The sequence below is a fragment of the Sorex fumeus genome, unplaced genomic scaffold (genome assembly GCF_029834395.1).
Source record: "Sorex fumeus unplaced genomic scaffold, SorFum_2.1 ptg000098l, whole genome shotgun sequence".
NCBI classification, from domain to species: Eukaryota; Metazoa; Chordata; class Mammalia; order Eulipotyphla; family Soricidae; genus Sorex; species Sorex fumeus.
In genome coordinates this window covers 59838306-59854311 of record NW_026606155.1, presented here as the reverse complement: position 1 = coordinate 59854311, position 16006 = coordinate 59838306, and the positions used below count along the sequence as shown (strand labels likewise).

At 43.5% G+C, this 16006-nt stretch overlaps 1 protein-coding gene across 3 annotated transcripts in view; it reads left to right on the top strand.

Annotated features, from left to right (window-relative positions):
* Positions 1-10679, top strand: part of PRORP (protein only RNase P catalytic subunit) — a 115550-nt gene extending 104871 nt beyond the window's left edge. For all 3 annotated transcript variants that reach the window (XM_056133803.1, XM_056133802.1, XM_056133804.1), the window contains exons 6-8: positions 6038-6186; positions 8213-8408; positions 10411-10679. In XM_056133803.1, coding sequence (XP_055989778.1) covers positions 6038-6186; positions 8213-8408; positions 10411-10542 — 477 coding nt within the window. In that variant the 3' untranslated portion in view covers positions 10543-10679. The remainder of the gene's footprint in view (positions 1-6037; positions 6187-8212; positions 8409-10410) is intronic.
* Positions 10680-16006: the final 5327 nt, after the last annotated feature.

The following is a 16006-nucleotide window of genomic DNA, read 5'->3' as shown; positions in this document are numbered from 1 at the left end:
AATAAAGGAAATACAGTGGGAAAAGGAACAAAAATACAAATTTCAAGAAAAATGTATGTGAAAAGAAAATAAATGATATGGAATGTAAGAAGTGAAAATCTGAAATTAGGAGATTAAAAATAAGAATTCCAAGACAATTTCTTGTGGTACTTGAGGCAGGGAGGATGTAAGATCTGATCTCCTGGCTCCAGGGATATCGTACAGGTGTTTGGGCACTCATCCTACTGGAGTTCAGACCCCTGCATTACATATGGTTCCCTAAGCACAGAGCCAGGACTAGGTCCTGAATACCACTATGTGGCCCCACACCTACCACCCCCAATATGATCTCTTTACCCTTGACATACTGGGTTCCCAGGAGGCCTGACAGATCCATCTAAAATTCTCTAGAAAGAGCTATACTGTGCTGCTCCACCTTGGCAAATGGAGTCTTGCCATCTGAATGGTCCAGGTTCAGAACAGCTCAGGTGAATAATCTCAGCTTTTCTGTTAGTACTGTCCTAACTTCTCGCATCTAAATCTGCCTCACCAGGGGAGGGTTGCCTTTTACAGAATATTGATCACTGTATGAATTGAGCATTTAGCCTCTATCTTAAAGGGCACACATAACCCCTTTATCTTACAAGACTCTGTTTGGTTTTGGGTTTTGATGGTTCATTTATATTGTTGTTTACGTCTTTGTCGGGGAGCATTGCCAGCGATGCTCAGAAGCCAGTCCTGCTTTTGTGCTCAGGAATGATCTCCAGTGAAGGGGCTGGAGCAATACCACAGCGGGTAGGGCATTTGCCTTGCACACAGCCGACCTGGGTTCAGTTCCCAGCATCCCACATGGTCCCCTGAGCACCGCCAGGGGTAATTCCTGAGTGCAGAGCCAGGAGTAACCCCTGAGCTTTGCCAGGTGTGACCCAAAAAAACAAAAGCAGTGATCCCCAGTGATGCTCAGGGGACCTTATGTGGTGCCAGGATTCAAAGCCAGGTCCACAGGACATAAGGCAGGCACATTAACTATATTCTTTTCCAAAATTACCTTAGCTATGTGTGAGGCCCTGCACTGCATAAAAATTAATAGTAATAATAATGATTGTCTTAGCTATTCTTCCTTTGCATTTTCATATAAATTTAGAATAATCTTGTTTGTGTCTACAAGATTATTTGTTGGTGCTGGACCGATAACACAGCGGGTAGGGCATTTGCCTTGCATGAGGCCGATATACCAAAAACAGTAACAACAAGTCTCACAATGGAGATGTTATTGGTGCCCGCTCAAGCAAATCAGTGAACAATGGGAGGACAGTGCTACAGTGGACAATGCTACAGTGTCTACAAAAATTGTTGCTGGGGTTTTGATGGGAATTGCATTCTACTTATATATCAATTTGGAGATAATTGCCATCTTTTCTATCTTGATTCTTTCAATTCATGAACAAGTGTGGTATTGTTGAGTTCTCTATACTTTTGATTTTCTGTTTTGTTCTCCCCTTTGTTTAAAGAGAAGTGTTGAAGTCTCCAACTGTATAGCTGTAGATTTCTTGCAGTGGGGTGGGAGGATGTTGGGGAGAGGTGTTGGGCCACGCTCGCAGTGCTCAGGACTTATTTCTAGGTCTGCACTCAGGGATCACTCCTGGCATGGCTTGGGGAACCAATAAGGTATTGAACCAATAAGGTATTGAACCTAGATGATCTGTGTGCAAGCCGAAAACCCTACCCACTGTACTATCACTACAACCCTAATCTCTGTCTTTTAATTGATGTATTGAAATGGTTTATATCTTACATTTATTGGTAAATTAGGAATTTTGTCTGTCATCTTACTTCTTGTCTTCTTTGTTCAATTTTGTTTTGTTTTGTTTCCTGCCTTCCTATGAACTACTCAAACTTTTTTTCAACGTATTTATAGTGGGAGGTTTTCTGTTGTTATTGTTTATCTTGGGTGTTACTAGAATACAAACCTTTTTTTCACACTTGCCAGGTTATGTTTTGTTTTCTAACTTAAATAAGTGGTTTTTGTTTGTTTGTTTGTTTATTTGTTTTGAATATTGGAGCCACTCCAGGAAATGCGCAGGGATTACTCTAGCTCTCTGCTCAGGGATCATTCCGGGCTATGCTCAAGGGACCATATGGGATGGCGGGGATGGAACCTAGGTTGGCCACATGCAAGGCAAGCCCCCTACCTCCTGTACTATCACTTCAGTCCCTAATTTGGGGTTTTGAATGTATCTCCTTGTATGGTATTTTAATAACTCCTCTAGGTATTAAATATATATATGGGGGGGGGCTGGAGTGATAGCACAGCGGGTAGGGCGTCTGCCTTGCATGCGGCCGATCCAGGTTCAATTCTGAGCATCCCATATGGTCCCCTGAGCATCGCCAGGTGTGACCTGAAAAGCAATATATATATATGTGTGTGTGTGTGTGTGTGTGTGTGTGTGTGTTTATTTATATAGAATATCACAGTCTGCTGGTGTCATCATTTTACTAGTGTTCAGTCTTATTCTGCTTCTTTCCAATCCTTGACTAGAGAGAACAGACCTTTGTTGGGCTCTTATTATACTCACCATTATTTCCAAGCTGTGAACTTGTTAACACCTAGTTCTAGGATATAAGAGAACGAAAATCCAATAAATTCATCAACATATCACTTCTCTTGTCCTGGGGTCTTGAGTAGTCTACTTTTTTCTTTCTACCTTCCAAGGTGTTCCCATATTTAATATATATATATGTACATATATGTTACTGTAGCACTGTCCTCCTGTTGTTCATCGATTTGCATGAGTGGGCACCAGTAATGTCTCCATTGTGAGCCTTGTTGTTACTGTTATTGGCATATCAAATACGCCACAGGGAGCTTGCCAGGCTCTGTCGTGCAGCTGGGATATTCTCAATAGCTTGCCAGGCTCTCCAAGAGGGACAGAGGAATTGAACCCAGGTTGGCCGTGTGGAAGGCAAATGCCCTACCCGCTGTGCTATCGCTCCAACCCATGATATATGTTACTGGGAGAGATAGGGAAATCGTATGTCTAGTGTACTTTCTCAGAGTGGAAATCCATCTCAGCTTTAACTTTGATTATAGCTGTAGGTGAGTTCCCTTTTTCTTTATTTTTCTAAGTATTCCTGTGTCTTTCACCCAGCCCTCGCATATCCAACCTTGGAATTTACCCCAGAGAAAGTGAACTTATAACTTGAACAACCATAGTTTCAAACCATTGTGTTCATGCTGCCCATTCTTTTTCCTTTACTGTCTTTCCTTTTATTTTCTCTTGGGTCTTCTCAGAATTCTGCTTGCAGAGACCTCATAGCCACAAGATGGTGCCCCAGAGTAGTTCAGCTAAGCCTTTCTGCACTTTCTTGAGCCCATATCTTTAATTCAATGTTTGTAAATTCAAAACCACTTATCTAAACCTCCTGATGTAGCTGTGAGAACACTTATGTTTTTCTTTAAGGCGTGTCTTCCCTGTTGCATGGACTCTTAAGCTGTCCTTTACAAATAATGGTAAATTGAATTACATAGGGTCATTCTCAGATTCTCTTGCCTTTGGCCATTTGTTAATCTCGTACAGTCTCCTGCCCCCACGCCTGGCTGTCCTCGCAGGGGCCCCTTGGAGGGGAGCGGGTTGAGCTTTCCTCCCCGCCCTGACCAGGGCTCCGGCAGCCGAACACCTCCAGGACCAGCCACCACCATGCTGAGACCACTCTCCGCACACCTGAAGGCACCGGCAGAGGAAGAAAGGCAAGCGGGTCCCAGGGCTGAGATCTCCAAGCCTACTTACAAGACATCTTATTATGACATCTTATTATCTCATTCCTACTTTGGACAAACTGGCAGGCTACCGAATGTAACCTGCCCACACGGCAGAGTCTGGCAAACTCCCCGTGGCGTGCCCAATATGCCAAGTACCAGTAACAGTGATGGGTCTCATTCTCCTAAAGAGCCTTGAATATAGCACTTTCTTAAAAATCTCAGGGCTAGGATGAAGGAGACGTTACTGGGGCCTGCTCGAGGCAATCGACAAATAACAGGATGGTCGTGATTCGTGATTCGTACTGTTTCTTTATACTGCATAGGAGAGGGATCATTCTTTGTCTGACCCTTTCCTTCTAGTTAACTTCACTCAGCATGATATTTCTACTTCTGTCACATAGTGACAAGTTGCATGATTTGTTTAAACCTCTTTTTATTATGTCTTTATATTGACTTGGTGGAAATTCAAATGAAAATCTTGAAAGTAGTTGTCATTTCTCTAATAAAGTTCAATTGCCATTTTATATCTGGGCTCATTGAAATTAATACATCATTTCAACAGATTTTGTTCATTTACTTATTTATTTTGGGTCTGGGGCCATACCTGGAGATGCTCAGGGGTTACTCCTGTCTCCACACTCAGGAATTACTCTTGGTGGTGCTTGAGGGGCCACAGGGGATGCCGGGTTCGAGATGGCCAAATGCAGGGCAAGCGCACTATGCTGTACTGTCGCTCTGTATCTGTCCTCATTCTGTATCTCAATTTTAAAACTAATAAGGATAATAAAGCCACCTATTTCCTAAAATAATAAACTAGCACTGGGCCGGAGCAGTAGTACAGTGAGTAGGGTGCTTGCTTTGTATGCGTGGCTGACCTGAGTTTGATCCCCGGCACCAGATGGTCACCCAGGTCGCACCTTGCTCCTTAAGCCCTGAACACTGCCAGGTGTGGCTCCAAAACAAACCCAAAAAATTTTAATTTAAAATTAAGATTAATATAGTAATGGAGTAGATTAGGATGGATTATATATATATATGCACACATGTATATAATATGTGTATCTTATAAATGCATACTCAGAGCAATAAAGTACAGTGTCAGGAACTATCAGGCTGGACATACAGTGCAGTGGTTAAGGTGCTTGCCTTGCATGCAGTCTCTTAAGCACTTCCAGGAGTGATCCCTGAGAACAGAATCAGGAGTAAGCCCTGAGCACCACCAGTCATGGCCCAGAAAACAAACTTAAAGGAGTCATATTAAAAATCCAAATTTGGGGCCAGATAGATAGTACAGCAGGTAGGGCATTTACCTTATATGTGACCAACCCAAATAGTCTCCTGAGCCCCTCCAGGAGTGATCTATAGTGGCAGAGCCAGGAGTCAGCCCTGACAGCTGGCCATTTTAGCCCAAACTAAAATATTAATTTTTTAAATTTTCTACATTTACTTATTTATTTTTATTGAAACACAATGAGATATACCACTGCAAAGTTGTTCATGATTGGGTTTCAATCATATAATGTTCCACCACCCATTCCTTCTCCAGTGTACATAAAATAATAAATTTTAAAATAGAAATAGAAAGTCAGGTTTCTTGAATCAGATATATAGTGCAGAGGTTAAAAAGTGCTTCTCTTGCATGTAGCCAATTCTGGTTGGCTGCCAGCACCAAATATGCTCCTCGATTCACTCCTCAGTGCAGCCCAACCCACCCACCCCAAAGTGAAAATTCAACTCTTGTTAACTTGGTATTACATTGCCAGTTTTTACAAGTATCTCTGGCATAGTAGGTACAAAAGCAATATTTGACAACTAAATGAATAGAATGTTATTGATTGGATCATTTAAAATATTTTTAAATGAAGTTTGTACTTTTTCCAAAAGAAAGTAGTATTTAAATGAAAAGTTGTATAGAAAAACACTATGTAACTACAAAAGTCCAGGTGTTTGGGTTGAATTGGGCTGAGAATATCTGGGAGTAATCCCCATCTCCCTTATTTCTTCCTGTCTCTATCCCAGTGGACTCAGGGAACATAGTTTCAGATTAACTCATATACTTTATATCTAGAGAAAGCTGGATCCAATGTACTGTATCCTGACCATTAATTATTCATTCTCTGTTAATATTTAACAGAGAATCATTTTTCTCACATTTACAAAAATAAAGTGCTTACTTATAAAGAAGAAATATTTGTTTGCCCTTTTTTGCCAGAGAATAACACTTCACTACTGAGGTTATCTGCTAGAAGAAAGAATCACTTCCCTTCACCCTCTTGGTTGCTCCTTTGTGTCTTTTAGCTCTTGGATGTGGTCTCCCAGCTCTCTGAGCTGAATCTGCGGCTGCTGGTCCTGGGTCGGAAGCACATGCTGATACCAAGTTCCCGATGGAGAAAGGACGAGATGGAAAGGGTGAAGAAGCTAGCGAGCTGTTTCTTTGCAGACAACATGTAAGTGTTGAAGGTGACAGTGAGTTCACTCCACCCTAGTCATCTGCTCATTAGTTAGCTGTTTTCACCAATTTAAACATATGTGTTTCTGTGTGTATATACTTGGCCTCATTTTTTAAAATTTTCTTTAAGAAAGATTACAAAATTGTTTCTATAGCAAGAGAAAACTGAACAAGGGCCAAGAAGAGAACTTGGAGAGCTGGAACTCATATCATTTGCATGTGAGAGACCTGGGTTTGATCCCTGGCACACATGGTCCCCTGAGCATCATTGAGAGTGACCCCTGAATACTGCAGGGTATGGATCCCCCAAGAAACCCCAAAACTTAAATCAATAAGAAAATTGGGTGAAAGGGAAGGTAATATCAGAAGTGAGGTCCAGAGCCATAGTACAGCGGTATTCAGGGATTACTCCTAGCTCTGCCCTTAGGGATCACTCCTGGCAGGCACAGGGAACCATATGGGATGTTGTGGATTGAACTTGGATCAGCCACATGCAAGGAAAGCACCCTACCTACCTACTGTACTATATCACTCCAGCTCTTCCTGAGTGTTTTAAGTGAACACAAGTCACTTTTGTCATTTTGCCTCAAGTACATCTGTAAAAAGTAGACTCAGGGTGGTTTTATTTTGAGTCACATGGATCAAGGCTTCAGGCTTATTATATATTGTGACCCAAATCCCTGATCCAAGGGTAGTTACTGCCATTTTTACAGTGCATGTACTAAGTGGGAAGCTCTGATGTTCAGTCATTGGTGACGCTTGTTCCTCTCCAAGCCAGAGATGCCTCTGGGTGCTGTTCCTGGTGACGGCCCAGAAGCTGCTGTGAAGTATCAGCTCCAACTTGGAGACAGATGCCCTCCTGCCCTTACAATAATACTAAGTATGATCATTTCTAGATCTCAGCAAAAAAAAGAAAAGGAAAAATAAATTCTTTAGTGGATAAGACAAATAGAGGAAATACCCTGAAAACCCAGAGAACCAACTCTTATGAAAAGAGAATTATTGTTAGAATTCTCCATTCCAGTGGGAGAGCCAGGTTTAGCCATTAGAGTCACAAGTATTAGTGTTTATTTCCCCTTAGTTTTCCATCTGTGTTCTGCACCCAACATGCTTAAGCCGTGGCTTGCAACCCACTTCAAGTGGGAGTAACCTAGATGAAAGGGGGAGGAAGATTCGCGAAAAATCTTAAGCATAAGTTTCTTTATAATTTGTTGCCAGTAAATATTTGATTTTCTTTGTGTGCCTGTTTTATATATCTATATACTCTGGGTCTTATAAGCATTTCTTTAGTGAAAAGGAGGTAGCTGGCACATACCCACTAGTGGCTCACACTTGAATGTGATTTAATTAACACAAATTGCTGCTCCAGCATCTACATGGTAAGCACCTCTCAAGATCAGTGATTTTCAGTCTTTTTATACCATGGACTGTCATCGATCTGAGCACCAGTCCATGGACAGGCAGTTAATAAACACTGTGGATGGTATTGCCTACGAGTTAAGGACTAACATGGTCTGGCTCTTGACAGGGACAAGAGAATTGTTTTGTTTTGGAGTCTCACCTGATAGTGCTCAGGAACTTCTCCTGGCTCTGTGCTCAAAGGTCACTCTGACGGTGCTCAATGAACCAAATGCAGTGCCAGGAATTGAACCAGCATCGTGACAAGTTTGTCACAAAATTCAATTTGCATAAATTGAATGCAAAGTATGTACCCCAGTCCTTTGAGCCATTTCTTGACACTTGCAAAAGGTTTTTAAGTCTCTCTGAGATGGGGCTAGAGCAATAGCATAGTGAGTAGGGCATTTGCATTGCACGCGGCCGACCTAGACTTGATTCCCAGCATCCCATATTATCCCCTGAGCACCACCAGGAGTAATTCCTGAATGCAGAACCAGGAGTAACCCAGGTGCATCATCAGGTGTTACCCCAAAAAGCAAAAAAAAAAAAAAAGTAAAAGACCCCGTGTAGTGCTGCCCTCTCTCCATGGGCTATGCCTGATTGTGTTCTTTTCTTGCCTGGCTAAGCTCTGAGGACGACCCGTTCCTTCTGTATGCCACACTGCACTCAGGCAATCACTGCAAGTTTGTCACAAATGATCTGATGCGGGACCACAAGGCCTGTCTACCTGATGCCAAGACCCAGAACCTGTTCTTTAAGTGGCAACAAGGACATCAGCTGGCAATTACTGCTAAGCTTGCAGGATCGAAAGTAGTCTTTCAGGTATGTTATCCATCCTCTCCAGAGTGTTCATAGGTTAAGTATTTAGTAAGAATATGGCTTAGTCGCAGGATGTTGCAAGTAGTTCAGCCTAGTCTCAGTGCTTTATTTTTCTCAGTTTTAGTTCAGTATTTGGAATTAGCCAGTTTGGAGAATAATACTCCCAGGGCAAATGTTTCAAAGGCCGATCTCATGTTAATTCATGTTAACCACTTGGTATCAATTCCAACTCCTCATGTGTGTTTTTTATTTTCCTCTTTATTTTCACTAACTTTAAGCCATATGGTTTGTCAGACTTCCACTTTTGCTAAAAAACTCCTTTTTCCTCTTTAAACTACTTCTGCTGCATGGTCTCCATTGATTTCTCCTTTGGTTCTACTTGGGATTTCTTCAAACACAAGGATACCACCTGTAAAAAAACAGTGGGGAAAAAATTAGAAGGACAATTAATACCAAAAGAGTACACTAGCAATGGTAATTAAGGTCCAGCAGTCACAAAATTTGTAGGGAGTGTTAACGAACGATAGCAGAGAGATGTAGTCAGTAACACAAGACTATGGGAACAATGCAGGAATTGTTGTTGAGGAAACAACCGACCTGGTTTCCTCAACAGAAATATATCAGGTCACAGTGTAATTTTCAATTTTCGAACAAGTGTTAAATATGTTTGCATTTGTAACAGTTGGTAGAAATGTATACAGAAATTTGATGACATCAAAGACTTAGTAAATTTTTTTTAGCTTATTGGGGGGCCAGAGCGATAGCACGTGCATTTGTCTTGCACGCAGCCAACCCAGGTTCAATTCTTCCATCCCTCTCTGTGAGCCTAGCAAGCTACCAAGAGTATACCGCCCACACAGCAGAGCCTGGCAAGCTCCCTGTGGCGTATTCGATATGCCAAAAACAGTAACAAGTCTCACAATGGAGACGTTACTGGTGCCCGCTTGAGCAAATAGATGAACAACGGGAGAACAGTGCTACAGAACAGTGGCTTTTTGGGTCACACTGAGCACTGCTTATGGGTTCCTCATGGCTCTGTACACGGGAATTACTCCTGGCAGTGCTTGGGGGACCATATGGTATGCTGGGGATGGAACCTGGGTCAGCTGCATGCAAGACAAAAGCCCTACCTGCTGTACTCTCACTCCGGCCCCATCCAGTTATTCTTAAATGTAATATCTGAGATTTGCTTCAAAATAATCTTCAGGATAAAGTGGAGAAGTAGGTAGGTAGATTGTGGATGAGGTAAGATTAGCCTGAAGTTGATTATGGCCAAAGTTGGGCAATGATTACATAAGCATTTATTATATCATTTCTCTAGTTTTGTAATTTTAAATGTTTCTCACGTACCAAATTGACATACTATGAGAAGAATACGAGATCCTATACATGAATTGTTCCTGTAGAGAGTTTTTAACCTTAAAAATGAAAGCCCTGGGCCTGTGGATATTGTATATATAGTGCTTGTCTTGTATACAACCAATCTGGGTTCCATCCCCAGCACCTAATAAGGTCCTTTGAACACTTCCAGGAGTGGTCCTTAAGCTCAGAGTCCTGAGTATCATCGGATATGCCCCCCCCCCAAAAAAAATGAATCCCCTCAAAAAAGCAACTCGTGGGGCTAGAGTGATAGCACAGCAGATAAGGCATTTGCCTTGCATGCAGCCGACCCGGGTTCGATTCCCAGCATCCCATATGGTCCCCTGAGCACTGCCAGGGGTAATTCCTGAGCTCAGAGCCAGGAGACCCAAAAAGCATCGCCGGGTGTGCATCGCTGGGTGTGACCCAAATGCAAAAAAATAAATAAATAAATAAATAAATAAATAAATAAAGCAATTCGTAATTTTAGAATTAGGTGCAGACCTGGGTGCTTTTTATAAATTCATTAGATACAAGAAGTGGCCCCAAAATCCTTTGTAGTAAATAAGTTGTTAGACAAAGAGTAATGTCCAGATAATCTTTTAGTGTCGTTCTAAATTGTTCACTTTCATTTTTAATTCAACAGCCTATTCTCAGCTATGACACAGTCGTGCAGACAACTGGAGACTCGTGGCACATACCATATGATGATGACCAGGTGGAAAGATGCTCCTTTGAAGTGCCAACCAAATGGCTTTGCCTTCACAGAAAGACATAAAGACTCTTCACTTCTAGATTTGTGTGCGAGGTCAACCTGGTTTTGTCAGAGAACTTAAGTCAGACTTGGCAAAAGCTCGGCTTCTTTTCTGTTTGATCCCTTTGGTTTGTATGTCAATAAATTGATTTTTAAATGAAGTAGCATAAAATCTCTTTCATTGCAGTTATATTTCCTCCCCTGGCATTTGTTTTTAGAGACTTACTCAGATCTGGGGAATGAGGTGCAGAATGAAACCTTCAGTTCTGTTGGACCTGGTCTCTCCCTTCCTTAGATGACAGGTGCCCTTTGGTATCCTATTTTACTTTTTTTTTTTTTAATTTTTGGTTTTTTAATTGAGTCACCATGAGATATACAGTTACTGTTTAAAAAGCTGTTCATGATCAGGTTTCAGTCATACAATGATCCAACACCTGTTATCTATTTCCCACCACCGATGGCCCCAGTTTTCCTCCTGCATCCCTCCTCCCCCAGCCTGCCTCTGGCTCTATGGCAGGCATTTTCCATTTTCCTGTTCTCGTTCTCTCTCTCTCTCTCTCTCTCTCTCTCTCTCTCTCTCTCTCTCTCTCTCTCTCTCCCCCCTTTCCTCCTCCCTCCCTCCCTCCTTCTGGGCACTATGGTCTGCAACACAGATACTGAGAGATTATCATAATCTGCTTGTTCATTTCCAGCTATCTTTGTCATAATGGTCCCTTCTCTATCCCAATTGCCTTCTTCCCCAGCCACTTGAGGCAGCCTTCCAACTGTAGACAAATCTTCCTTGCTCTTGTTTCTACCCTCCTTGTGTATTCACGATCACGATCACCGTGTTGTTCGTCAATTGCCTCAAGCAGGCACCAGTAATGTCTTCTTCATCCTAGCCCTAAGATTTTAAAAAGTGCCATATTCAAGGCTCTTTCAGGGATAGGAGAATGAGACCCATTGTTGTTACTGGTATTTGCCATATTGGGTACGCCACAGGGAGTTTGCCAAGACTCTGCCGTGTGGGCAGGTTACATTCAGTAGCCTGCCAGGTTGTCCAAAGTAAGAACGAGATAATAAGATGTTGTATGGCCGCGAATGCAGCTGTGTGCTTCCGGGAGCTGGGTTTTATAGTCTCTGGGTCTTTACCGTTGATGGGATTACCTGGCTCCAGGGACAGTTGGTGAGTGTGACCCCTGCCTACTGGAAGATGGAGGATCTGGGTGGAGGATGCTCAGCCCCGATTCGAGCAGGCTTGGAGACCTCAGCCCTGGGACCTGCATGCCTGTGTTCCTCTGCCGGTTCCTTCATGCGTGTGGATAGTGGTCTCAGCATGGTTGTGGCTGGTTCTGGAGGTCCTTGGGTATTAGTCTTATATTATTTTTTTTTCATATTCCACAAATGAGTGCGATCATTCTATGTCTATCCTTCTATTTTACTCTTTTGTGTCCTTGTATCCTCTTTGGCCATTGCAAATCTCATGTTCCAGCTTCACCAGTATTATTGATTATCCCCTTCTCTTATCTCTATGGGGTGCAAAGCAAGTACCTTAACCTCTGTATTATCTCTCCGCCCCTTAAGAAAAAAAATTGTGTGTGTGTGGAAGGCCAGAGTGATAATGCAGCAGGTAATTCACTTGCCTTGCAGGCTACCGACCCAGGTTTCATCCAGAGCATCTCATATGGTCCCCTGAGCACCACCAGGAGTAATCCCTGAGCACCACCGGGTATAGCCCAAAAACAAAAAAATAAAACAAGTATTTGTGTGCTTTCTAAAAGCCGATTGCAAATTCCTCATAAAGAGCCCTTGGAGATGTAAGACGATAGAAAAAGAATTCTAAAGCTTTCATGAGGGCTGGAGCGATAGCACAGCGGGTAGGGCGTTCGCCTTACAAGCGGCCAACATGGCCGACCCGAGTTCGATTCCTCCGCCCCTCTCGGAGAGCCCGGCAAGCTACCGAGAGTATTCGATATGCCAGACACAGTAACAACAAAGTCTCCAATGGAGACGTTACTGGGCCCGCTCGAGCAAATCGACGATCAACGGGAGGGCCTTGGGCCTTGGGCCATGAGGCTTCAAGTTTAGAAATGAGTCCCCACAATTAAAATAATTATTTAAAGAGTGCTGACAGTGATTTCTTTTAGAGGAAACTGATGTCTGCTCAGAGTAAGTCACATTGCCGTGGGCCCTGAAGAGGGGTGTGTGTGTGTGTGTGTGTGTGTGTGTGTGTGTGTGTGTGTGTGTGTTTATTCTAGAGGAAACTGTTGTCTGCTCAAAGTAAGTCACACTACCGTGGGCCCTGAGGGTGTGTATGTGTGTGTGTGTGTGTGTGTGTGTGTGTGGCGCAGGGGATGGGGGTGGAAGGTGGAGACCGTCTCTGAATAGGGGCAGCCGCTGCCAAATGTTCAGGCTGCCTGCTTGTACTCTGATCTCCTGCTTGAAAAAAGTGAGGTCAAGTGAGGTAGAAGACAGTGGGAAAAAGGAATGTTTAAAAGCCTGTGCGCTGGAGACCTTTGAAGTTAGCCATGAACAATGAAGGCTTTTAAGGGCACTGACTCTGCTACTGCAGAATCTCTCTAAAGTGCTTTGTGTTTCTCAGGCATGCTTCTGAACTGATAGAGACTCACACTCCTGCTGCTCTCAGGCAGATAAGGAGAAAATCTTAAAGGATTCCCAGTTCATTCCCTCAGGACTTCATTGCAGTCCTCTTACCTCAGATGCCTCCTTCATATTCATTTTTCTCGTCAAGTTTGTACTTAAATACAATTACTATTTTCTTATTCCTCTATCAGGTTTCTCGCTTATTTTTTAAAAAAAACAAAAAACCTGTCCTAAGGTACTATAAAAGGCATCATTTTTTCCTGATAGTTTCATTCTAAAGCAGAAATGGAAAGGAAAGGTATGTTATGTCAGCACCTGAATTCTGGTCCCTCCTAAGTGGATCTTGTTTCACTTTTGCTACCAATCAAAATAAACAGGGTAACAAAACTAACAGGAGTCCAAACCTGGTATTGTGTCTCATCCTTCAACAATTTGGAATTCTAGAGTCGAGACTATCCTAGGAAGTCTGTGGCAAGAGCTGGGGATGAAGGGGCAGTGTTAGTTAAAATCTGGCCAAAGGGAAGAAGAAGAGGAAAACAGGAAATAATAAAAAATCAGGGGTTGGAGCTTTTGTTCCACTAGTGATATGGTTGAGTGGTATAGCCATATATCTAAAACACTGACACAACAGCACTGAAAACATGAAATCTAAGCTGCAACCACTGAAACTCTGTAATGTGCCCATCAAGTTGACATGTGAGGCATGGAATGGAGATTGGGGGTGGAGAGAGAATATGAACATTGGTGGAGGGAAGTTGATGCTGGTGTTGGAATTGGTGTTGAAATATGTGCCTAAAACTCAACTAGCGGTACAGAGAGAAGAAGGACCACATGGAGAGCTGGCTCCACAGCTCCCGGAGAAGAAACCAAGTTCCAAAAAGAGCTGAGATCACCGGGAAGTCCTGGATGAGGTAGGTGCCGCATCCCGCCTCCCCCAGATGGAACCCCGGTGACCAGAAGCCTCCACAAGCATAGCTCGAGTATGCGGGAACTAGGACTTTTCCTCCAAACCGCCGGGACCATCCCAGCCCCCAAATAACCTCTGATCCCGGAAGTCACGCCCACGGCCCGCCCTCCAGCGCCATCTTTACAGCACACTGCCATACAGAGAGAAGAAGGACCACATGGAGGGCTTTCCCCACAGCTCCCGGAGAAGAAACCAAGTTCCAAAAAGAGCCGAGATCACCGGGAAGTCCCAGATGGGTAGGTGCCGCATCCCGCCTCCCCCAGATGGAACCCCGGTGACCAGAAGCCTCCACAAGCATAGCTCGAGTATGCGGGAACTAGGACATTTCCTCCAAACCGCCGCGACATCTCTGTATATACAAAGTGATCAATGGGAAGTAAATCACCCAACATTTCTCCCTGAAAATCAGAGTTAAGTTTGGAACACCACCACAGCCCCAGAAGCACAAGGACTTAATGCAGAACCCAACAGCTTAGAGCAGAAAAGTGAATGGACTATGCGTTAATCCAGGCCATCATGTCTGCCCGGAGGGGAAAGGGTGTTGCCCCATTCGCCCTCTCTTCCCTGGAAAGAAAGATGGCAGCCGCATGGGAGCCTTGTGGACAGCAGTTATGAGCCGGGGGTGCGGGGGCGACTAAAGCCTCATGGGAAGGGGGGTGTTCCGGTCCGTCCTTCACGCCCTACCGAGGTCACCAGTTGCCCCCCACGAGCGGCTCTCCAGCACGGCCACAGCCCCAGAAGCACAAGGACTTAATGCAGAACCCAACAGCTTGGAGCAGAAAAGTGAACGGACTATGCGTTAATCCAGGCCATCATGTCTGCCTGGAGGGGAAAGGGTGTTGCCCCATTCGCCCTCTCCTCTCTGGAAAGAAGATGGCGGCCACATGGGTGCCTTGTGGAGAGTAGGTGTGAGCCAGGGGTGTGGGGGCGACTAAAACCTCATGGGAAGGGGGGCATTCCAGTCCGTCCTTCATGCCCTACCGAGGCCACCAGTTGCCCCCCACGAGCGGCTCTCCAGCACGGCCACGACTCCAGAGCACAGAAACCAATCTCTTAATTATCTGACTCTCAGTAGAAATACTTCCAGGGTTAATTAGCAAAATAGCGGAAATCCAAAACCAACATTTAATTCTTGAACCCAGCTGTAAAAAGCGAATCACTTCACAATGCTTTCTCAGCATGTCTGATGTGGGGGGAGGGGGTAAACTCTAAATAATAGTGGTGCATCTTTTATTGAAACAATGAATCTAATCAAAGCAGATAAAGTGTCAACTAGAACTCATCTGCCTCGCAGGCATTGGGAGGGATGGGTGGTGGGGTTTTATTGGGGTTCTTCGTGGTAAAAAATAAGTATTGGTAAAGGGAAAGGTGTTTGATATTTGCATGACTGAGACCTAAATCTGAAAGCTTTATAACTTTTCCCACAGTGATTCAATAAATAAATTATTTAAAAAAAATAAAACAAAATAAAATAAAACTCAACTATCAATAATTTGTAAACTACAGTTCTTTAATAAAATTAAGAATTTTTTTTTTAAAAATCTGGCCCAAGAGCTTAACCGATAGTACAGTGTGTAGGATGCTTGTCTTGCACACAGCTGACCCAGGTTCAATTCCCAGCATCCCATATGGCCTCCCAAGCCTGCCAGGAGTAATTCTGAGCACATAGCCAGGAGTAATAGCTGAACACTTCTGGATGTGGCCCTCCCAAAAAAAGAATAGAAAATAAAATCTGGCCCAAGAAACAAACACTTGCAAAATTAGTGCTATAATTTCTAATATGTAGACACATTCCATTTTATTGTTTATAATTGCTTTTGTTTGGGGCCATATCCAGCTGTGTTTAGTGGCTACTTCTGACTCAAAGCTTGCAGCTCATACCCATGGTGCTGGGACAACGGACTATGAGGAGTTGGGTATCAAACCTGGGGCTTTCAC